Below are 24,993 nucleotides of genomic sequence, written 5' to 3' on the forward strand. Positions count from 1 at the left end.
AGGCGTGATGGTTGACACCAGCAGTCTCAACTACTTGGCAGGCTGAGGCAAGAGGATCACTTTAGCCCAGGAGTTAGTTGGAGGCTGCAAAATAATAATAATAATAATAATAATAATAATAATAATAAGAGAAATAAGGAAATAAATAAAAATTTAAAACCCCCAAAGAAAAATTTCTGTCTACGTTTAGCTTTGTGGTTATGATTCTTCATCATTAATTAACTAGGTAACTGTATTTGTTCTCACACTGTTATAAATAACTACCTAAGACTGGGTAATTTATGAAGAAAAGAGGCTTAATTGGCCGGGCGCGGTGGCTCAAGCCTGTAATCCCAGCACTTTGGGAGGCCGAGACGGGCGGATCACGAGGTCAGGAGATCGAGACCATCCTGGCTAACACGGTGAAACCCCATCTCTACTAAAAAATACAAAAAGCTAGCCGGGCGAGGTGGCTGGTGCCTGTAGTCCCAGCTACTCGGGAGGCTGAGGCAGGAGAATGGCGTAAACCCAGGAGGCGGAGCTTGCAGTGAGCTGAGATCCGGCCACTGCACTCCAGCCTGGGGGACAGAGCGAGACTCCGTCTCAAAAAAAAAAAAAAAAAAAAAAAAAAAAAAAAAAAAAAAAAAAAAAAAGGCTTAATTGACTCACAGTTCTGCAGGCTTAACAGGAAGCATGGCCGAGAGGCCTCAGGAAAGTTACAATCACAGCAGAAGGCAAAGGGGAAGCAAGCACATCTTACTATGCCGGAGCAGGAGAGAGCGAGCGTGAAATGCGGAGGTGCCACACACTTTTAAACCATCAGATCTCATGAGAACTCACTCACTATCAAGAGAACAGCAAGGGGAAATTCACCCCATGACCCAATCACCTCCCACCAGGCCCCTCCCCCCCCCAATTAGACATGAGATTTGGGCAGGGACACAAATTCAGACTGTATCAGTAACTAAGCAAACATTTTATAGGGGTTTTTAAATATGAGTAAGACATAGTTCTTTTGAATCTAGTATAGATAATTAATATACAAGAAATGGGCTGGGTGCAGTGGCTCACGCCTGTAATCCCAGCAATTTGGGAGGCCGAGTCAGGCAGATCACAAGGTCAAGAGATCAAGACCATCCTGGCCAACATGGTGAAACTCCATCACTACTAAAAATACAGAAAACAAGCTGGGTGTGGTGGCATGTGCCTGTAGTCGCAGCTACTCAGGAAGCTGAGGCAGGAGAATTGCTTGAACCAGGAGGCAGAGGTTGCAATGAGCTGAGATCACGCCACTGCACTCCAGCCTGGTGACAGAATCTTAAAAAAAAGAAAAAAAAAGAAATGATGAAACATGATTAAGTGCTATAAAAGCCGAATTGATCAGAACTGGATCAAACGCTATGATGCCCAGAGGAGAGCATGCCTAACTCTGCTTTAGGAAGATGACATGTAAAGATGTCTTAAAGAATGATAGGACTCTGTGAGCAGAGAATCTGTTGGAAGATATTTCAGGAACAATATAAACAAGTCAAGAATATGGGAAAGAATGAAGCCTGTTAAGGAAGTAACAGGTACTTCTGTATGGCTGAGGCATATGATTGTGGAGGTCGGCAGAGGAAAATAAGATGAAAATGGTAGGTAGGGGCCAATTGTGAGGGGCCTTATATGGTGTGATAGGACTTTATAATTCATCCTGTAGGCACTGAGGAGCCACTGAAAGTTTTTGAGCAGGGAATTATCTGTACAGATAGGATTAGTTTAGAAAGATACTCTTTTCAGTTACAGTAGTTTGGTAAAATGCAGTAAAAGCCTGAATGAAGACAGTGATCATCAGGAGAGGAAATGAGGGTATCTACTCATGAGACATTACTCATGAGACATTTCAGATGTAGAACTGGTATGGCTTAAGTTGAGAGTGGCGGGTAGGAAGAGGAAGGAAGGCGTTTAGTATGACTCAGATTTCTTGGTTGGAGAACAGATGGATGCTCATGCTATCAACTACCTTTATAGAGAATGAAGGGGAAAGGTGGATTTTGGTGGTGGATAAAATAATGAATTTGCTTTTGCACATGCTGAATTTGAGATACACGTGGGGATATTTAGGTAGAGGTGATTCCAGAGCTTAGGAGAGGTGTGGAGACTAGAGATCAAGATTTGGATGTTTACCTAGGAGAGGATATACACTCAGCAGAAGAGATAAACAAGGACAAAAATCCTATAAAACAAGTAAATCTCAGTATCTTATAAGAAGTAGAAGAGGAGGGAAGCAAGCAAAGAGGGCCAAGGAGGACGAAATTGGAGAACCAAGAGTGGTATCATGTATACAAGGAAAAGAAAGGGCATGGCTGGCAGAAGTTATAGGGAGGTCATGAGAAATAATATTTGCAAAGTATCCATTGACTTGGCAATCATGAGATGACAGTGTCCTGACTCAGACGAGTGGTCTGAAAGACAGATTGCAGAGAGGCAGCAGACAAATGGGAGGGGAAAATCCGGAGGCAGGCAAGACAGCCTTCTTTTTAAGAAATGTGTATTTTTTAAAAAATGGAGGGAGGTGGTTGGAATTGCTGTTAAATTGTGCAGGAGACGGCAGGCTGATGCAGTGAAGCTCATGTCTTGTTAATTTTCATCATTCAGCAGTGGTGGACATTTGAAAGCATATTACTCATGCTTACTGAGTGAATCTTTAGAATATTCTTATCTTATCTATGTCCTATTTATCAGTGGAGCTTGTTTTTGTCTCTCTTTGGCTTTGTCATCTTGATTCTCTATGCTATTTATCCTTTTTCTGACTTGTGAACCTTATATTGCTCCTACATCTGTTCTAGTTGAATAGATCCTGTGCTTCCTTCAAGCTAGATATAATCGTATTCCTCTGAAATGTCATATATGGGCTCATTAGAGAGGAAAAGCTTTCTGTGAGTCATTCAGTCTGATACCCTTGTATAAGACCCTATTTCATTTAAATGATAACTTCTAGTGAAGATGGCTCTCTTTTCAAAATATTTAACACTTGTAGGTATCTGTAATCATGTAAAAATGGCATAACTGGAGGAGATAGGCAAACGTATCAGTTAATTCTTGTACTGCTATGAAGAAATACCTGAGACTGGGTAATTTATAAAGAAAAGAGGTTTAATTGGCCCATGGTTCCACAGGTTGTACAGAAGTATGGCTGGGGAGGCCTCAGGAAACTTACAATCATGGTGGAAGGCGAAGGGGAAGCAGTCATGTCTTATAAGGCTGGAGCAGGAGTAAGAGGGAGAATGGAGGGAGGTGCTACACACTTTTAAACAACCAGATTTCATGATAGCTCACTCACTATCATGAGGACAGCACCCAGGGGAATGGTGTTAAACCATACATTAAGGATCCACCCCCATGATCCAATCACCTCCCAATAGGCCCCACCTCCAACATTGGGGAATAAAATTCAACATGAGATTTGGGTGGGGACACAGATCCAAACCATATCAGCAAATATTGCTTCAGTATGTCCTAAAATATAAGGGGGATGAAAACTTTAGGAAACCCTCTGAGGAAGAGAGTTAGTTATTATATGTGTCCTAGAGAAAATCAAAAGCTTGTCTACAGTGTTATTTAGAAAGCTAACTGTTCTTATTTTGAGCATTGAACTTACACTTTTAGAGAATACTTTGAGAGAAATACTTCAGGAAAATTGTACTGATTAATATGTTAGTAACTACTTAATTGTCTGCAGTAATAATATTACATTGGGTACAACTAAAGGCTTCATCCAGAAGATTCTATTTTAGGGTATTGAGAATCAGATAATTATTTGTTAGTGTGTATATGTCCTTATCGTAATCACCACTTTCTCCCATCCCAACTGTCTTTTCTCCTCTAGGTGATATCCCAATTGTTCCACTGAATTTTGTCATGATATCCCTGGAGGGTCCATTTAACAGAGATGTAGTGGAAGGATGTGTGAAGGAGACGTTGCTTTTTTTATCGCGATCCATTTCCATGAAACAAAATGTGGAGTTTACATTCAAAGGAATTGGGGTCCTCATGATCAGAGACAACAAAGTGAAGATGAGGTTTTATAAAGACTTCCTTTGTACCGTGGATGGAAGTGGGGCTTTGGCAAAGGCCCTAGCAAACGTAAATTAATATTTTCCTTCTCCTAAGTCTTCTCCTAATTGTAGTTCTGATTTATCTATAGGTGTATTGTAATTAAGAAAAATGAAGATTGACATATTTGGGTGACAGTTACCTGAAGTACATGGAAGTGCTTGTTTATACTTGATTAACTCTGACAAAAAGATTAGGAAGGCAAACGAATATTAAGAGTCAAAGTCAACTGAGGGATATAAATAGTAATGGAAACTCTTCAAATTCTGAACATTTTATAGTATCTTATAGGTTTTTTGTTTGTTCATTTTTTGAGACAGAGTTTCACTCCATCACCCAGGTTGGAGTGCAGTGGCACGATGTTGGCTCACTGCAACCTCCATCTCCTGGGTTTGAGTGATTCTCCTGCCTCAGCCTCTCAGTACCTGGAATTACAGGTGTGCACCACCATACCCAGCTAATTTTTGTATTTTCAGTAGAGATGGAGTTTCACCATGTTGGCCAGGATGGTCTTGAACTCCTGGTCTCAAGTGATCTGCCCGCCCTGACCTCCCAAAGTGCTGAGATTACAGGCATGAGCCTCCATGCCCGGCCTATAGTTTAAAAACTTCTTCTACATGTATTATTTCATTTGAGTCTCAAAATATACAAGCAGCATTATTATCATCCTAATTTTACAAGTGAGAAAAGTAGGGGCTCAGAGAGGCTATTTGGGAATCCCAAGGTGAACTAGAACCGGAATTCAAGCCCAGACTTCCTAACCACTCAGTTTTTGCTAGTTCTACTATTTTACTTTTTTAATGTTGGTTCAACTATTTTATTTTAATGAAAGTCTATAACAAAATTTAATTTGAGTCATGGAGTTTTTGAATCTTTAGCTTTTAATATGGCATGTTGTAGAAGAAATTTCCTAATTGGCATCATTATTTTCAACCATTAAGTAGCTGGTATGACCTTCATGCTAAGCTGGATACAGCAGTTTAAACAAATGACATAGTCAATCTATAGGATTTATTGAATACTTAGTGTGCCTCAGGTACTTCTCTGGGAACTAACAAAGTAGACATGAATGAATTGAATTATTATGGAATGTTATATAATCCTATATCCCATAAAGCCAAACCCTTCTTTTTTTAATGAAAAGGCTATTCGTATCATCTTGGTCTACCCATTTCTCCTTTTATGAAGCTTTGGGATAGGGATTTAGGAAATGGAGTTGTGCATAATGAAACTCCTGGGTTTTTTTTTTTTTACACAATCTGGTTTCATACAGGATTGCTAAAAGGATTGCCAACCCTGTATGTGGAAAGTGGGAAATAAATGCAGGAAAAACCCTTGCTTTTCCATGAAAACGCAAGGCAAGGTTTACAAGTCCATAAGCAAGGCCAAAGTGGCTAGCTCATCTCTAACCCTCAGGGATTCTGCAGAACTTTGTAGCTTCAATATGTGTTTAAAAGAGAAGATAGCATTTTCCTTGACCTGCTGAACTCTAAAGCACATCTTTTAAAGAATGGAAATTTTCCAAAAGAACTAGTCCTGAGAGATACTCTGAAAAAAGGGTTTGGAGGTCAAAGCTGACTGAAAACTGCTGGTTGAATCAATAGCTCTCACGGACAGAGGGACAGAGCACATCAGCATGTTAAAGGAGCTGGAAGTCTGGCTGGAAAGCAGTCAGTTTAACTGCCTGGATGTATTTAATCATGGAATTCTAGGTTAATCCAATATCTCATTAGCTCTGTAGGACACATTTTGGAATACTGCCGTAAAGTGGTGTCAGTGAGAGTTTATTCCCAAATGACCCGTAACTTAAAACATCTTGTAGAGTAGTCCCCTTGGAAAGCTATGTGCTTATTTCAGTGATGCTGCTTTTATTAGAAATATTTTCTATACTTCTTTGTGAGAATTCCCTTCAAAGGCTTTTGTAAGGGGTAGTACTCATGCAAAAATAATAATTTTATACATTATTCTACAGTAAAAATGTGACAATGTGACTATTATGTTTATAGTTATATGAGAATTAAAATAGCCATTTGTTCAGTATTTACTATGGGCTAGCTACTTATACAGAGGACCTCATGGAAGTGCTATTAGATCCTTTTATTATCTCCAGAAACCCAATGCCTAAGGCCACATACCTGTTAGCAGTGTGGGGATTTGAACATGAGCCCACCTGACTCGAAAGCTTTTCTCTTAATTGCCTAATTTTAGTTATTTGGGTCAAGAGTGGAATTAGACAGCTTGCTCACTTTCCATATATTTTTACGAAGTCTGCTATCTTCTTAAAGATATCTAAAAGAATCTGTCAACTCTGAAGGCAATTCCCAAAAAGGAAATGGTTTGAGAAAAGGCAACACCAAAATAATTGCTGTGCAGCTACCCGGGGTGATTACTCTGATGAATGAGATCATTCCTCATTGGATTTTTAAGCTCTGGACTTTTAAGCGCTAAACATAAACAACAAGAAAAGTATTGTGGTAGCCTTGCCTATGAGACAGCCTGCAGTTTTTAATTTGTCTAAGTCCTGGCCGGCAGCCTAGATGTAACCTTGCTCTGTCGCTGTCCTCTAGAGGCCTGGCACTGTGGACTCGGTGTTGTCTAGCAGAGAGGCCTTGAGGAAGTGGCCCAGCAGTGTGCTTGCATTTCCAAGGTGAGTGCTTTGCTTCATGGGTTCCTCCAGGCACTAGCACTCCTTGCTGATCTGCTGATCTCATTGGGCAGTATTTCTCAATGTTTTGTAGCTCATGCTCCTTTTAATGTATTCTCTGTCTCTCCCTCTCTAAATGCACCAACAAAGAAGAGTTTATTGCATACTCTTTCTGTAGTTAAGTTAAATAACAATGGATATTTATTCTTTTTTATCCTCCCTCACTGAGACGGAGTATTGCTCTGTCACCCAGGCTGGAGTGCAGTGGCGCGAACTCTGTTCACTGTAACCTCTGTCTCCTGGGTTTAAGCAATTCTATCCTGCCTCAGCCTTTCGAGTAGCTGAGATTACAGGTGCACGACACCACGCTTGGCTAATTTTTGTACTTTTAGTAGAGATGGGGTTTCACCATATTGGCCAGGCTGGTCTCAAACTCCTGATCTCAAGTGATCCATCTGCCTCGACCTCCCAAAGTGCTGGGATTACAGGCGTGAGCCACCTTGCCCAGCCCATTTATAAAACTACCCTTGGCTCCTGGAAATTCTGATACTACCTTCCATCAACCTTAGTCCCTGCAGTATTAGTAAAACTCTTCTCACCTGCTGAGCTTTCCTCTACTTTGTAGCACTTCTTCTGCCCTAGCTGCTGCTTCTTCCTTCAGTTCAGCTCATTTCCTGTCAGAGCTCGGATTTTTACCACTAAACGGGTTAAACAGGTAAGTTAGAATAAGGAAACAGCTTTACTCCATGAGCACAGTGGTTGTTACTGGTGGTTGCATATTACTTCGTTTAATCTTCACGACAATCATGTGACATGTATTATAATTCTCCATTTTATCACGATACAAAATTAATTTTTTTCTTTTACATGAATGAAGCAACATGGTGCACTATTGAGAGCACTGGAGTAGGAGTCAGGAGACATCAGTTTTATTTCCAGTTTGGCCATCACTTATTCATTGTGTGCTCTTAATTATGTTAATAATCTTAATTGCTGTGCCATTAACCACTGTGCATTTCAGGTGGAGGAAGTTTGGGGAATAACAACTAGCTTCCTAAAGCATTCTTTAGGAAGTATGAGTACAGTATAAAAGTATGAGAATTTCTCAGATGTTTTGAGTGTGACATTCTCTTGTGCTTGTTGCTTTGGAACAACCCCCTCCTGGAAGAGCTGTTTGACAAATACCTCAGAAGATTCAGTGTGAAGCAAAGAGTAAGCCTTAGAGGTTGTTTTCTAGCCGTCTCATCTTGCACATGAAATGGCCATGCAACAATAAGCAGCCGAGCTTATAGAAATAAGACCACGGCTCCTGGTCCAGTGTTCTTTCCATTGCACCATATTGCCTTACACTAAAAATAAATCAGCAGTTTGAAAATAATTTTGATTGTTTTGGAAGGCAAATGTGGCTGTTCCCTTTGACATATTTTGGCTTAGGCACTCCAGGAGGGAAATAATTGTAGTGGGTCAAAGAACACAGATGGAGGCTCCATCAAGTCAAGGGCCTAGAAATGGACAAGGGGACTTAAATACTCAAAACAACTGTTGATGTTTTATTTATGTGACATTTGGCCCCTGAATTGACTGAAGGTACCCCCACCCCCACTCCCTACTCCAACCTAGTACTCCATACCTGAGACTAAAGAAATCGTACAACTACACACACCAACTGAACAACCCCCTTCCTCCCTGCTGCAAATTGTAGTTGTGCAAGTCCTTCACTTTTGCCTGGGGAGAGAATGATGAAGTGAAGTGGCAAAGGAGGGAGGAGACAAATGGTTATTTTGGGGCACACTCTACCAAGCTATGAATCTTTTGCCTTTAAGCTATCCAACAACCTTTTCTCACTGTATCACCCCAGATCATCTAGTTATAGAACTAGGATATAAAAATTCAAATGGAAACAAAACCCAATAACCTAAATAAAGGACTTTAAGGCAATTTCTCTATATGCAAGCTGCTTTTGAGACTATGGTATAGAGGGGGAAGGTCTTGGTCAGCTCCCAGAAAACCTTGGAAAAAAATTAATCTATGATATGTACTCAGCACATCAGAGCACTCACTCCTTGAAGAAAGTGGGCTTATTTCAGAATCAGCCAGCTGGCTGGGTTGCTTCCAAGACTTGAAAGTTCACACAGTCACCTGTTCAGGTTCAGTGCAACGGAAAAACATATTGGCTTATTCCTAGGATTGAGCTCAAGGAGATGGAAAACAAACTACCTGTGGAGACCCTTGTAGAAGAATGTGGAGAGAATAGAGAAAGAAAGTGCAAGTTAAAAGACCTGTCAGACAAAGAAGAAGGCATCAGAGGTAGGCCAATGATTTCTGGATACAATCTGTCACTCTTTACTGCTATGAGCCCAGTCATATTGCTTAGCCGAAGGTAAATAAAGTTAAATTTACAAATAATCACTATATCATTATTATTATTTTTTTTTTTTTTTTTTTTTTTTTGAGATGGAGTCTCACTGTTGCCCAGGCTGGAGTGTAGTGGCATAATCTCAGCTCACTGCAACTTCCACCTCCCAGGTTCAAGCGACTCTCCTGCTTCAGCATCCCGAGTAGCTGGGATTACTGTCATGTGCTACCATGCCTGGCTAATTTTTTTAGTTTTTGTATAGATGAGGTTTCACCATATTGGCCAGGCCGGTCTCGAACTCCTGACCTGAAGTGATCAGCCCATCTAGGCCATCCAAAGTGCTGGGATTACAGGCGTGAACCACTGCACCCAGCCACAAATAATCACTATATTATTTCCAATACATTCTAGTCCTAGAATCCTGCATCTGACCTTAATTATGAGCTTACTTACTTTATGGGCCTTAGGTCCTATGACTCTCAGGCTCTTAGATCATCATCTCTTTGCTGGCTCCCCATTGCTCAAAGGGGCCAAAACTCAGATGACTATAGGGTCCAGGCAGGTAACACAAATGCAGGAAGTGATCTGGATATAAGTGGGTTGGAGACATGTTAGCTTACTTAACATTTCTTATGAAAAACGAAGAGTGGCAGTTTTATCACTCTGATGTTTGTAGAAAAACCTGGATTCTCATACCTATGTCTGCATCTAATCTGTTGTGATAGTTGTTTTGATGGAAGCAAATGAAGAAAATCCTAGGACTCCAAAGATTTTTTGTTTTTTTAACCAAAGACTTATTTTCTTTCTGAGATGGAGTCTCGCTCTGTCACCCAGGCTGGAGTTCAGTGGCACAATCTGGGCTCACTGCAACCTCCGCCTCCTGGGTTCAAGCGATTCTCCTGCATCATCCTCCCCCCAAGTAGCTGGGACTAAAGGTGTGCGCCACCACACCCAGCTAATTTTTGTATTTTTAGTATAGATGGGGTTTCACCATATTGGCCAGGCTGGTCTCAAACTCTTGACCTCAGGTGATCCGCCTGCTTTGGCCTCCCAGAGTGCTACGATTAGAGGCGGGAGCCACCACACACAGCCACAGACATTTTGAAAGGGTCCTAGGGACCCCAAAAAGTATGGCTTATCAGGCCACACTTTGAGGACTGTTCCTCTAGCAGATTGTTGCTTTGTGGAAATGTGGCCCAAGTGGTATCAAATGTTCTCATTTTTCCAATTTTAGTATGTGTGCTACCAAAGTGAGCACAATCTTCTGATTTTTCAAAAGAAGCAGAGATCCTGACTTTAGTGTGAAATCTATTGGTTGTTAAATGTTGACTTTTGTTGAAACAAAAAATGCTAACAAAACATACCAATGGGTGAACACTGGCTTGTGGATGTCTGTTTTCTATGTGTGGCCTACAGGATTGCATATCAAATTCTAGCCTAATATTCACATGCTTTCTCATTTCTCTAGTCTCATCCCCCACTGTGCCCTACACAGACCTCTTCTTTGGGCAAAATTATCTATTCATGTTCTTTTCTTTAATTTGAGGTGGGGTCTTGCTCTGTCACCCAGGGAGGAGTGCAGTGACACACTCTTGGCTCACTGCAGCCTCAACCTCCTGGGCTCAGGTGATCCTCCCACTTCAGCCTCCTGAGTAGCTAGGACCACAGGTGTGCACCACCATGCCTGGCTAAGTTTTGTACTTTTTGTAGAGACAGGGTTTTGCCATGTTGCCTAGGCTGATTTTGAACTCCTGAGCTCAAATGATCTGCCCACCTTGGCCTCCCAAAGTGCTAGGATTACAGGCGTGAGCCACTATGCTTGGCCTATTCATGCTCTTCTAACATGCCTGCCCTTCCCCAATTTCATCCTTTGTTCATTTTTCTTTCCTGCAGCCTAAACTGTCCTTCCTTTTATTTCAATCTGTCTCCATCCTACTCACCTTTTAGTACCCTTTTCACATCTCACTTCCTCCAGGAAAACTTACCACTGAATTCTGAAGTGGCTTCTCTCCTCTGAACATGCCAGATCCTTAAAGACTACAACATTTGGCTGGGCACAGTGGCTCACACCTGTAATCCTAGCACTTTGGAAGGCTGAGGTGGGTGCATCACCTGAGATCAGGAGTTTGAAGTCAGCCTGGCCAACATGGCAAAACCCCGTCTCTACTACAAATAAAAAAAAAAATAAAAAGTTAAAAAAAAAAGTTAGTTGGGAGTAGTGGCATGCACCTGTTATCCCAGCTACTCAGGAGGCTGAGGTGGGATAACTGCTTGAACCTGGGAGACAGAAGTTGCAATTAGCTGAGATTGGGTTACTGCACTCCAGCCTGGTGACAGAGTAAGACTCCATCTCAAAAAAAAAAAAAAGATTGTAACATTTATTTTTGACTTACACATTTTGCATCGTTGTCCTAAGTTGTTATTTAGTAAATGTGTATTATAAAGCACTTAGCACTGTTAGCACATAAGATGACCTCCAAATGGAAGCTCTCACTTTTTTGTTTATATCTTATTTTTCTCTTCAACTATATCTACTGAAAGATCTTTACAGGCAAAATGTCTAAATCTACAGATATCAAAGTTGTAAAACTGACACTGTTCATTTTTCATAAGAAATGTTAACTAAACTAACATATCTCCTGGTCGTGTAATATCCAGCCACTTCTTGCATTTATGTTAGTTGCCTCTTTTTGTCCTCTAAATACTTAGCACAGTGCTTTCTTTGCAAATACACAGCAAAAACATTTTTTTACATCACAATAGAACAAGGGGTGATTATTTAAAGATAAAAGAGTGTATCTTATATGAAAATTTCCCTTGGTAAAAACTACACAGTTAGTGGTTTGAGAGTTGAAAGGAAACTCGTTTTCATTCATTCTTTATTCTACAGATATCTCATCACCCAAGAGACTTCGAGATAGACAAGCTTTGTTCCCTGCCAAAGTGACAAATGTCAGCTTGCTGGAAAAGTCTGACCAAAGTGAGAGTGGTGGGAAGATTATGACCTCTGAAAGGTAATGCACTGACTTTTTTTTTTTTTCTGTTGTACTTTACTAAATATATTTTTGAGTCATTGCTTGATGCAGGGAACTGTAATTGTTCATTAATTCATTTATCCAGTGTTCTTGACAGCTTTCTACGTGCAACATGATGGGAATAATAAAGGTGACCAAGGTTCACCATCTAGTGGGAAGCCAGACATATGCAGAGGGATAAATTATGATTCAGCAGAATATATGTTATGACACAGGGGGAAACAAAATAGCACAGAGTATTTTGTAGATCTGGGCTTCCCGGATCACGAGGTCAGGAGATCGAGACCATTCTGGCTAACACGGTGAAACCCCATCTCTACTAAAAATACAAAAAATTAGCCAGGTGTGGTGGCGGGCGCCTGTAGTCCCAGCTGCTTGGGAGGCTGAGGCAGGAGAATGGCGTGAACCTGGGAGGCAGAGCTTGCAGTGAGCCGAGACTGCACCACTGCACTCCAGCCTGGGTGACAGACCAAGACTCCGTCTCAAAAAAAAAAAAAAAAAGTTAACCAAAAAATACTTTTTGTGCGATTACTAAAACAATACATGTCTATCATAGAAATTTTGAGGAAACCAAAAAAGCAAGAGTTACAAAAAATCACCCATAATCCCTCTACATAGAGGAAACTTTGTATTAACCTTATGGTGCATGTCGTTTATTTCAATGCATATACAATATATACAGATACTTACACTTGGAATATACATACTTTTTAAATAAAATTTAGATCATATTATATGAATTTTTGTTACATTTAATAAGTGGTGATTTCCCCATATTAAAAATTCCAAAACCTTAACAAATAATTGCACATCATCTTAATGAAAGATTAAACCTTTTGTTTAACCACTCTGCTATTGGATATTTAGATGGCTTCCAGTTTTTAAGTACTATAAATAATGTTGTGAAAATATAATTAAACATAATTCTTTGCATACATCTGGATATTCCATAGGATAAAAACTTTAAATTTCAGAGATAAGAAGTGAGTCCATTTTCATGCCTTTGATACACATTGCCAATTATCTTCTTCATGATTGTAGCAAATTATCCTCTCAGCAACAGTAATATGACAGAGTGCTATCTTTTCTACAGTTTTGCTAATACTTTAGCAAAGTGAAATGATGGTATTCATTATTGTTTTTAACCTGTGCTTGTTTGACTTCTAGTGGGTTTTTTCTTGTTTTGTTTTTGAGACAGCATCTCACTCTGTCACCAAGGCTAAAGAACAGTGGCATGATCATGGCTCACTACAGCTCAGCCTGCTGGGCTCAAGTGATTTTACTGCCTCAGACCCCCAAGTAGCTGGGACTATTAGGTGCACACCACCACACCAGCTAATTTTTTTGATTTTTTTTTTTTTTTGAAGAGATGGGGTCTTAGTATGTTGTATAGGCTGGTCTAGAACTCCTGGCCTCAAGCAAGTCTCCCACTTCGGTCTCTCAAAGTGCTGGGATTACAGGCGTGAGCCACCACACCTGGCCTGCATTTATTTTTATCTTGTTTCTTAGCCATTTGTAGTTCTTTTACAATTTTCCTGCTTGAATCCTGTGTCCTTTTTCAGCTGGGAGCTTTAATTTTCTTAAAACAAGTTGTATTTCTTATAAAGAGAACTTCATATATCATAGATATGAATAGTTTATTGATGTGTATGTTTTAAACATTTTCCTAATTCTTTTTTTCTTTTTAATTTTGTTTCTGCACCATTTAGTGTACAGAAGTTTAAAATATATCTTTTCTGATTTACCAACCTGTCCAAGTCCCCAAACACCATGTTTGGGAATGTCAGTCCATAATTACATTTTCATTTTGAAAAAAAAATTCTTTTAGAAGAGTAAAGAATGATCTAGAGGGATAAGATTAGCAGCAGGGGAAGAGGTGTAATAAAATGGAAAAGTGTAGCACAATTTAGCAGATCAAGGCAGTAGTCTAGGCAATCTATTTCCAACAAATGACCCTAAGGCCTCAGAGGGCCTTAAGAGCACATCAAAGACTGAGAGTGAGTCCCACCCAGCCCAGATGGGTGGGACTCTGGGCTCTATGTCCTCACTTCCACTGGAGGATGTGTGCTGTTTTTCTGTTTTATATATTGGGGTTTGAGTAAGATTTGTTTAAACTAAGAAGGATAGTACTTTCATTGTTTAACAGTTGAGTATAACTCGTCTAGGGAAAGGTAATAAGGGTATGAAACAAAGATCAGACGGAAAGCTTTAGCTTTGACTGTTGGGGATTAGTTAAGGGAGGTTAAGAAGGAGATGTCAAAGATGACCCCAGATTTTGGCTTAGGTCACTGGGAGAAGATGGCATCGTTATTCAAAATAGTGACTACTATAGGAAGTGCAAATTTGGCTGGTGCTGAAGGGCATGTAGTGGTTAGTGATTCTGTAAAATTTTCACTCCAAGTTAGAGGATTAAAAAAAATACAAGTGAATCGTCTTGGATCATAAGAATCCAGATTGAGACATATTTCTTATTGCTTCCTCATGTCAGTTGCATCTGACAGGTTATTTAAATCAAACTTTTAGGGAATCAGCATTCGCCCAACCCCAGATTTTGAGGCCTAAGAGAAGTTATTAAAAAATAAAGGGTTCTGCTTCTAGCAATATGGTGGTCTAAATAATCTGAAAAGGTCCTCTACTGAGAGCCAAATCTAGTCCACCATATGTTTTTATAAATAGTTTCACCGAAACACTGCTGTGCCCCTGCATTTGCATATTATCTGCACCTGCTACTTGCGTCAGGGACTGTGTGGCCCTCAAAGCCTAAAATATTCACTCTCTGGCCCTTTTCATAAAAAGTTTGCCAACCCCTGCTCTAAAGGATCTTATTTTCATCTCAGGCTCCTGACTTCTGACAGATGGAGTTGGGCTAAAAATGAGGTCAGAATCCAAAATTACAAAGACCACGTGGAAATAAGCTGCCACATAATGAGAGCCATCAGAAACAAAAAAGATGGAAGAATTGAGCTCTCAAGGATTTTGGATCCTGAACATTATAAAATACAGAATATAGAATAAGATGTTTAAAATCTTTACATAAATTAAAAGAATGGAAAGTATGAACAAGTTATAAGAAATTAGAAAACATGACCAGTGAGGTCAGAGTTGAGCATTTGCATTTTGGAATTACAGTAAGGGAGTGTAGACTTATACAATACTTAATTCATTGGTTATTCAGAAGACTCAAATTTTATTACTTTTCCAAATGAATATGAGGTTTTTTTTTTTTTTTTTTTTTTTTTTTGAGGGGGTCTCGTTGTCGCCCGGAGGGATGGCAGTGACGATCTCAGCTCAGCAGGTCCGCCTCCCGGGTTTGCATTCTTCCTGCTCAGCTCTCGGTAGCTGGGGTCAGCCGCCGCCCCCCTTCGCCGGTGTTTTTGTTTTTTGTAGAGACGGGGGGTTTACCGTTTCAGGATGGTCTCGATTCCTGCCTCGTGTCGGCGTCATCGGTCAAGTGATTACAGGCTTGAGCCACCGAATCGGAAGCTAAGCAGGGTCGGGCCTGGTTAGTACTTGGATGGGAGAATAGAGGTTTTTAGTGGGGGCACTTTCTCATTTTATGCTGTGGTTCACTTAATGTCAGTTATTTGGTACTTTGTAATTTGCTGAACCTTCTTTTCTAGCTTGAGTACTTTTACGGTAATTGTTTTATGTATACTTGAAGACACTGTATACTACTATTCCTTAGACGTAAATTTCTAGATATTTAGATATTAGCTAAACCTTGTTAAAATAAGTCGTTAAAAGCTTTAAAATCCTTACTATTTTTTTTGAGAGATATTAAAATCTTTAACCATGATGGTATATTTTCAGTAATTACGTCAATTTTGCTTCTTAAGCAATATTAAATTCTACACGTCTGGGATTTTTTGGTAGATAGTTCCTTTTATCATTATGAAATATTTTCCTTTGTCTCTACTAAAATCTTTTGCCTTCATTTCTGTAGTACATAATTAACAATGAAACATTTGATTAGTATTTTACCTGGAATAGCCTTTTAATGCCATTTTAAGAATTTTTGTGTGTATTTTACCATTTCATGTGTGTCTCTACTAAATAGCTTATATTTGGATATTTTAAAACTCAATCTAGACTTTAATTTCAGTTGTAATTATTGGTATATTTGAACCTATCTTTACTGTCTTATTTTGTATTTTCTATTTACGTCCATTTAACTTCATTATTACCCTTTTTCTGTTGGACTGATCACATTTCTTTAGTATGCTTTGAATTTCCTTTGACCACATTTCCTCAGTATGCTTTCAATTTCCTTCAAACTGCATCCCCTTCCAAACCTGTATTTTTGTTGTCTAGAACTTTTGTTCCAAATTGGTTTTAAGTGTTAAAAAATTTGTATTATTTTATGGTCAAAGATTAATTTGGATTTGCCAACATGTTTACCAATTTCTTTGGTCACCATCATTTCCTCTTTTTTCTTTTTCTTTTCTTTTCTTCCTTTTTATTTTTTTTCTGGTGTGATCTTGGCTCACTGCAACCTCCGCCTCCCACTCTCAACCAATTCTCCTGCCTCAGCCTCCTGAGTAGTTGGGATTACAGGCGCACACCACCATGTCTGGTTATTTTTGTATTTTTAGTAGAGACAGGGTTTCACCATGTTGGCCAGGCTGGTCTCGAGCTCCTGACCTCAAGTGATCCCCCTGCCTTGGCCTCCCAAAGGGCTGGGATTACAGGTGTGGGCCACCACGCCTGGCCTGTTTCTTATATCCCTGTCCTTCCTCCTGGGTTCATTTTTCTTCTTGCTAAAGTATATCCTGTAATGGTTCCCTGTCTTTTCAGTACACTTGTTCTTTGTATTGCTTAAAATGATTCTTACTGTGTTATCGCTCTTGAGTGCTGATTCTTGGTTCATAGTTATTTTCCTTCAGCATTTTAATGATATTGCTCCATTTTCTCCTGACAGTTGTCCTGATGCAACGTCTGAGTCAATCTGATTGTCATTCTTTCTTGTAGCTTTTAAGAATTTTTCTTATTTCTTGATGTTCTGCATGGCTATTCTTAGGAGTCATGACTTTCTGGAAAATTCTTATCTGTTATTTTCTAAAATATTGTTCTTTGCCATTTCCTTTATCCTAAAAATTCAGCACTCCTATTAAATGCATGTTTGAGCATCTAAATCTATTCTCTATTTCTCTACTTTTAAATAGTTTCATTCTTGGCCCGGCGAGGTGGCTCATACCTGTAATACCAGCATTTTGGGAGGCCAAGGTGGGCAGACCATGAGGTCAGGAGTCCGAGACCAGTCTGATCAACATGGTGAAGCCCTGTGTCTACTAAAAATACAAAAATTAGCTGAGTGTGGTGGTGTGCACCTGTAATCCCAACTACTCAGGAGGCTGAGGCAGGAGAATCGCTTGAACTTGAGTTTGCAGTGAGCTGAGATCGCGCCATTGTACTTCAGCCTGGGTGACAGAGTGAGACTCTGTCTCAAAAATTAAAATAAAATAAATAAAATTAAAAAATAAATATTTTCATTCTTCGAGCTGCTTTTTAGGTGATAATATCAGTCCTATTTTCTAATGAATACTAATATTAATATTAATACTCACCCCTAATTCATCTCCCTCCACCACAATGACCACAGGCACCTTCCAACTGAAGGACTGCACTGGTTTGTTTGCTTGGAATGTCTCTTCCATCAGATATCTACACTGTTGTTCCCTTACTTCCTTCAGGTATTTACTCACATGTCACTTCCTTGGTAAGAACTTCCCTGGCCATTCTCTTTACAGTTTAACACTCCATTCCTCCAGCATTGCAAGGCATTTATCATCATGGAACATACTATAGAGTTCACTTATTTATCTTGTCACTGGGCTCTCTATCTCCATCAGAATGTTAATTCCATGAGGGCAGGGACTTTTCTATGTGTGTATTTTGTTCTTCATTGCTTCTCCTGTGCTTAGAATAGTGTACATGGTAAGCACTCAATACATTTCTGTGGAATGAATAAATTTCATCCCCATTTCACATAATTGGTAACTGAGATTTTGTAAGATTACACAGCTGGTCTGATGTCAGTCATCTTGTAAGCAAGAAAGCTGGGATTCAAACCCACCTTTATCGTCTGACACAAATTCAGATTCTGTGGTACATATTCTTAACCTCTACACATACAGCTGTTCTGAACTAAATCACTGAGATATTTTTCTTCATCTTATACTTGGCTTCTATAATTATTACTGCTCTTGAGGTCAGACTGTATTAAACATTAATTAATGTTGCATTGCTTTTACAGCTTATCATCTCCAGGTTGTCTGAAACATGACAGTGACATGAAGCCCCAAACATCTCCAGCTTGTCAGGATCATGATAAGGCAGGACAGGTACAGTGTTTCCAAACAAATAAGCCTCATCAAAATCTTATACTGATTTTTGTTTCTCAAAGAGAGTTCTGGGAATCTCTCTTGCTTAATTATATGAGTATGGCTGAAGTACTCAAGTACTCAGGCTCAAAACTGAACTGTGATAAATCTATCTACTAGTCAAGATGCACTGGTAAACAAAAAAAGAATTGAGAAATCCCTTTCTAAGTTTCAACTGCTTCTGATGAAGTGCGAGTTCATAAATACTTCTGATGAAGTGCGAGTTCAGAAGATCCTTTAGAATATTTCTGGGGTCCACACTGCAAATCTCATTTTGCTGTCACTAATATAGCCATTAAAAACAGGTTTCTTGATATACCTAGCCTTTGGAGAGCTTGTGACAGGAATGTGAAACCAGAAAGGTAAAATGTAAAAATTTATTTGTCCTGAAATTTGGGATTGTAGGAAATGTGCTATGTATGTTTGCAACGAGCACAACGAAATTCCCCGTTGTACTACGGTGAGGAAAGGAGGAGAGAGATAGAAGATGAGAGACTCATACAGCAGTATCAGATGTTGAAAGATCAGGAGGCTCTCTTCAGACACCAGGTAGTCCGACACCTTGATCAGTCTTTAATATGGGGCAGTAGAACATGATTATATAATGTAATTTATTATTATTTTTTATTGGCACAGCTCTGTCACCCAGGTTGAAATGCAGTGGCACAACCTCCGCTCACTGCAGCCTCGACCTACTTGGGCTCAGGTGATCCTTCTACCTCAGCCTCCAGATTAGCTGGGACCACAGGCACATGTCACCACACCTGGCTAATTTATGTATTTTTTGTAGAGATGGGGTTTCACCATGTTGCCCAGGGTGGTCTCCAACTCCTGGGTTCAAGCATTCCTCCCGCCTCTGCCTCCCAAAGTACTGGGATTATAGGCATGACCCCCTGAGCCCAGCCTATAATGTAATTTAAAAATGTTCCATCATATGTCTGTACTGTGACATATCTAATCATGTATTTACTGTTAGACTAAAACTTGTGTTGATGTTTTCACTAATAATAAACAACAATGGGATGAATATCCATGTAGTCGAATGTTTGCACATATCACTGATTTTCTTTAACCTAAGGTCTGAATTTTAAAGGTGGAATTATTGGATTTATGTTTCTTTATTTCTGATAAAATACAACTCTGGTGAAGGCTTTTACCCTTCATATTCATGTCTTATTTCAAGCAAAGACAGAAAGGCACTTTTACACTTGCTGTATCCAGATTTATGTGGTGTCTAATAATTGACCCTACTGACTGCCCTTTCCTGCATTTGTGATGAGTTCTTCCATTCCTTAGATCCCCCTGGTGGCACCTAAAGGCCAAGAATAGGAAATAAAATACCTTTCCCAATCTACTTTTATAAATCTATAGAGATAACAGAAGGTACCATTGCCTCCAAAAGGCAGGTTTCTACCATGGCTGGATTATTTTAATGTAATAGAATTAAAATTTTTAAAGGCTCCACTTCAATATGTAACTAAAAATTTAATTTAAAACTTTTTTATATACAATAGATGAAAAGTCTGGCTACTAGAGAACAGAATCAGAAAAATGCTGCCTATAATCTTGGAGTTGCTGAAGCTATAAGAAGCCACAAGAATGAGAAACCAGAATTTTATGTAAGTCTTTTTAAAATTTCTATTGCTAACACCTGGCCCATCGTGAGTCTTTGGATCCACTCCCTGTGTCGCAGGTTGTGCCTTTTTTTTTTTTTTTTTTTGAGACGGAGTCTGTTCTATCACCCAGGCTGGAGTGCAATGGTGTGGTCTCGGCTCACTGCAACCTCTGCCTCCCAGGTTCAAGCCATTCTCCTGCCTCAGCTTCCCAAGCAGCTGCGATTACAGGTGCCTGCCACCATGCCCTGCTAACTTTTGTATTTTTAGTAGAGACAGGGTTTCACCATGTTGGCCAGGCTGGTCTTGAACTCCTGGTCTCATGATCTGCCTGTCTTGGCTTCCCAAAGTGCTGGGATTACAAGTGTGAGCCACCGTGCCCGGCCAGTTGTGCCATTTTTTTAAAGCGGCGGAGTTGAAAAGTGGGTGGTGCAGTTTGAAGCTTTCTTCTAGGGCAGGCGTTGTCTGGTGTCTATAGCCACACCACTCACATTCACTGTACTGTTCCCACTAGTCACTGCAGGTCTTGTTAATTATGGTAATTCTCAACCAGGATGTGGGATGGATGGAGAGGAGGGAGCAATATACTACTAAAGTCCAGCCCAAGGACCTAAGAGAACCAGCAGTATCAGTATTGCCTGGGAGCTTGCTGGAAATGCTGAATCTAGGGCCCCACCCCAGACTCCCTGAATGGGCATCTATGGTGGAATAAGATCCCCAAGTGATTTGTATTTGCATTAATGTTTGGGAAACCCAGATTCAGATGGTGGTGAGCCAACTGCTTCACTGCTTGATTTAATGTTTTCAGTCATCATGTGCCTACCTTTATTTCTGCCTGAATCTTTCTCTTTATATACCACCATCTAGGCAGTCGACACTCTGGACATAAATCTAATAAAATATAATTTATTTATTCATCATCAAACATTTATTGAATTCCTCCATGCCGGCCACTGTGCTGGTGTCTAGGAATTCAAGGTTCCCTCTTCTGAAGAGGTCTCTAGTGGGAGAGACAGACACTTAAAGAGACAACTGTGTGGTATAACCAATGTGACGATAAATCTCTGAAAAAGGGCACTATATGAGCAAAAGAAGAGATTCATTAACTTAGACCAGAGATTTGGGAAGAGTTTCTGGTATACAAGAGTTAGGCAGAGAAACCAAGGGAGGAAGAGCATTCCAGGCAGGGAAGCAGGGAAGGAAGGAGAGAGAGAGCATGGGGCTTCTGAAATTTAGGCATGATCGTTCTCTCTTCTTATATATAAGCTCCAGATTATATTTATCACTGCTGTGTATCTCTTCTTTGATATATCTATACACATCTTAAATTTAAAAAGACCTAAACAGAATTTTTGATTCCCTCCTTAACCTGTTCCTTTCTGTCTTCTCATGTTAGTAAGTGGTATCACGCACCAGCCATTTTGCACAAACGTGTTATCTAGTCATGATCTCAGTATTCCTTTCTCTGTTCCTGACATCCAATCATTTGCAAGTCCAGTTGCCTTTACATCCAAAATGTATCCAATATCTGTCCAAATGTCTTCGTCTTTAATGTTGCCACACTGAAAGTGCTGCTAAGCCACACTGTTATGCTCAACTTCTGCAATATTTCCCTTAGATTCACTGCTTGCATTCTTGCTCTCCTATAATTTATTCTCCACATAGCAACCAAAGTGATATTATAATATTGTTAACCAAAACATACTATTCTCCCATTGAAAACCTCCACTGGCCTCCCATTGAGTTAAAATGAAATTTAGACTCCTCACCTTCAACTGTCAAATTCTACACACTGACTCTTGCCTTCCTCTTGGTCACTATGCCTTCTCCTTTCCCTTAGTCACTATGCCTCAACCACAGAGACTTTTTTTCTGCTCACTGAACATGCCTAGCTTGTTTCTATCTAGTGTCTTTGCACTTAATGTTCCTTCTGTATAGAACACAGGTCTCCCTGATATTTACAGTGAGGGTGATTCATCTTCTCCATGGAAAAGCCTTCCCTTAATAACCAACCAGTTTAGCTCTCTTCCCACCCAGCCACTTGCTGGGTGGGAAGAGAGCTTCCTAGCACTTAGCACTATCTTAAATGACCCGATGTACCGTTTCTTGTTCCTTGTCTGTCTCCTGCACCAGCATGCAGGCTTGATGAGTGTGAGGATCTCTGTTGTTGCTCACTGTTGGATCACCAGGATCTAGAATGGCCAGGCCCACAGTAGGTATTCAGTTTGCCCTCTTTCCAGTTCCTCTCTGTCCTTGCATGATTTTGCATGCACTCAGAATTCCTTCTTCCTTCCATCTGGATGTTGTAAAATGCTAACTCACAACCTACTCCATGGAGTCCTTTTTCCTCTGTTTCAGCAATGGGATTCCAGTTGAAATTGACCCAATTGTCCCACAGACAGGTTTTTTTGTTTATTTTTGTTTTTATTTTAAATAAACATAGAAATTGACCCTTTTGGTCTTAAAGCTTGAAACTTAACGTTTGTTTTATCTGAGTTTCTTCCTCAGGAAAAAAACCACTAGGCTTCCAAAAAGTATCAAAGAATTGAAACTCACCAGATGATTGCATTCAGACAATGAGCCAGGCCCCTCCACCGACCATGATTGCTTCCTTATCCCTCCCGAATTCTGGTTTTCCCATACATAGTTTCAATTCTTCCCTGCTATATAAACTCCTGCTTTTAGTTGGTCAAGGAGATGGATTTGAGACTGATCTCTCATCTCCTTGGCTACAGCACCCAATTAAAGCCTTCTTCCTGGGCAATAATCATTGTCTCAGTGATTGGCTTTCTGTGCGGTGAGGACCTAGACCAAATCCCTGGTGTTTTGGTGACATAGCTCAACTCAGCTTTATCCTTGAACATACTCATATGATTCTGTGGGTTACCTCAACACTAGCTGGTCAGTGTGTTGAGGGCTGGGCAAATATTATAAATTAAATATTTTCTGTTTGACTTTAGTCTTCTGAATTATTAACCTTGTTTTTTGGTATTCTAGCATAAATGAATTGCTTCTCTTTCATTCTAGAAATCCTTCCTATTTGACAAACGGCCACTCAGTCCTGCGTTTAATGCTCTTAAGCAAGAGGAATATTCCCGGAGTCTCCTGAAACAAATGGATAACAGACAGCAAAACGAAATAAAGCAAAGACAATACAGAGAGTTGATGGATCGCCTGGAACAAGTGCAACTCACAGAGGAGTGAGTCCAGCTACACATGCTCTGAAAGATGAATTTGGAATTTTCATGTGGTTACTTTCCATGTAGGATTGAATCAGCATTTGTAGTTTCATTAGCACACTGTAACCAACTGAGCAGACTAACCCAGTTAGCAGCCAGTACTGAAATGGGAAAAGTTCTCTTGTCCCCCTCGCAGGGCGCGCAATGGGGGTGTGGCTTGCTCCTTCAGTGCCCTGCTGCTCAAACCTCTAGGACAGCATACAGACGGGCAGGCTGTGGGGCTCTGGCCACACAGCGGCATCAAGGGGTGAATGTTTACAGCTCCTGAAGCCCCAGCGGGCATGTGTTACAGAGGGCTCTTTTAGTTTAGCCGTCTGTAGGGGGCTTGTGTTAGCGCAATTAGACCCCTGCCTTATCTCAAGGAGAGGGCTTTCTGTATCCGAGGGTTCTTGCCTTGATATACCAGAAGAATCGGATCACACGTGGGCTTGGAGAATGAGTGCAAGGTTTTACTGAGTGGAAGTAGCTTTCAACAGATGGATGAGCCAAAAAGGAGATGGTTTTCCCCTGGGGTCGGGCTGCTGTGCAGCCCGGGTTCCCTTCCAACCACCTCAGCCAAACTCCACATTATTCTGCTGGTTGACGGCCTGCTGGCATGCCAGTGCCTGTTGGTGTGCTCTGGACATCCTCTCAACGCCCAGCCACTTGTGTGTTCCTCTGCTGATGTGTTTCTCTTGATGTCCAGCCGCTTGTGTGCCTGCCTGCTAGGGTCTCAGGAGTTTTTAGAGGCACAGGATGGGGGTGTGACAGACCAGGGTAGTCTTGAGAAATGCAACATTTAGGCAGGAAAACAAAATGCCTGTCCTCATCTAGGTCCATGGGCACAGGTGGAGTCTTAGCCAGGGACCATGCCCTTCCCCCACTTCCATATCATTTAAAGGGACCACGCTCTTCCCTTCCCAGCACTTCCCTTCTGTATCAGTACCATAATTTTTTATTACAAAAATGAAAAAGCTGTCATTATAGTAGTGATGGTCAATCTGTAATTACTATGATACAGAGCATCATCTTGTATTGTATTGTTTTTGCAATCACCAATACCAGTAGATGAAGAAAGGGACTCGTCTTGAGCAGCTGTTCCTAGCTATTAGATGTTCAAATGACCTCATGGCAAAGCTGAGGTTTTATTATAATTATGTAGGGGTGTCCCATGGAACCTGAGGGCAGGAATGTACAGGGAACATAGGAAGGACTGGAACCAGTGAGTAAAAAGCCACGTAAAGCGGCTTTCCCTCTGCTTACATACACAGCCCCTCAGTTGACATCATCTGTGTTCCGGCTCAAACTTGGAGAATGGTACTGTCAATTCCACATTTTCAGGAAAGAGCATCTGATTGGTCCAGATTGGGCTATCTGAGACCTGGGATAGGGTCAGGGACATGGAGTTTATATATGCCTAAGGGGGCCCACATTTTTGCTGCTGAGATTGGGAGAACAACTGTGGAGGCTGTTAATAGTGTGAACAGAAACTCCTAAAACATATAAGAAGCAAGCTTCCGTGATGAAAAAATGTATTTCTATAAAATGTATATGTTCCATTATACTCAACTTGAAAGATCATATATGGGTTCTTTAGAAGTTACATATAATAGAACCATAATTTTTAATAGGATAGGTAACTTAAGAGATTTCAAAATAGATCAGTTTATAGA

General features: G+C 40.3%; 1 protein-coding gene and 1 long non-coding RNA gene across 5 annotated transcripts in view; one reads left to right on the top strand and one right to left on the bottom strand.

Moving 5' to 3' along the window:
- LOC108514572 (uncharacterized) overlaps window positions 1–24,993 on the bottom strand; it is an 84,368-nt gene that overhangs the window by 41,049 nt on the left and 18,326 nt on the right. For 2 of the 3 annotated variants that reach the window (XR_001881247.1, XR_001881248.1), the window contains exon 2: window positions 7,318–7,416. The exons of the other annotated variant lie outside the window; for it this stretch is intronic. This is a non-coding gene — a long non-coding RNA (uncharacterized LOC108514572). The remainder of the gene's footprint in view (window positions 1–7,317; window positions 7,417–24,993) is intronic. 3 annotated transcript variants of the gene reach the window in all.
- The window catches only part of CCDC81 (coiled-coil domain containing 81), a 50,182-nt gene that overhangs the window by 16,370 nt on the left and 8,819 nt on the right, over window positions 1–24,993 (top strand). For both annotated transcript variants that reach the window (XM_017850855.1, XM_017850856.1), the window contains 8 exons: window positions 3,848–4,104; window positions 6,642–6,721; window positions 8,904–9,025; window positions 11,965–12,088; window positions 18,363–18,450; window positions 18,895–19,038; window positions 20,004–20,108; window positions 23,130–23,302. In XM_017850855.1, the coding sequence (XP_017706344.1) occupies window positions 3,848–4,104; window positions 6,642–6,721; window positions 8,904–9,025; window positions 11,965–12,088; window positions 18,363–18,450; window positions 18,895–19,038; window positions 20,004–20,108; window positions 23,130–23,302 (1,093 nt within the window). The remainder of the gene's footprint in view (window positions 1–3,847; window positions 4,105–6,641; window positions 6,722–8,903; window positions 9,026–11,964; window positions 12,089–18,362; window positions 18,451–18,894; window positions 19,039–20,003; window positions 20,109–23,129; window positions 23,303–24,993) is intronic.

The sequence above is a fragment of the Rhinopithecus bieti genome, unplaced genomic scaffold (assembly GCF_001698545.2).
Source record: "Rhinopithecus bieti isolate Rb0 unplaced genomic scaffold, ASM169854v2 scaffold_30846, whole genome shotgun sequence".
NCBI classification, from domain to species: Eukaryota; Metazoa; Chordata; class Mammalia; order Primates; family Cercopithecidae; genus Rhinopithecus; species Rhinopithecus bieti.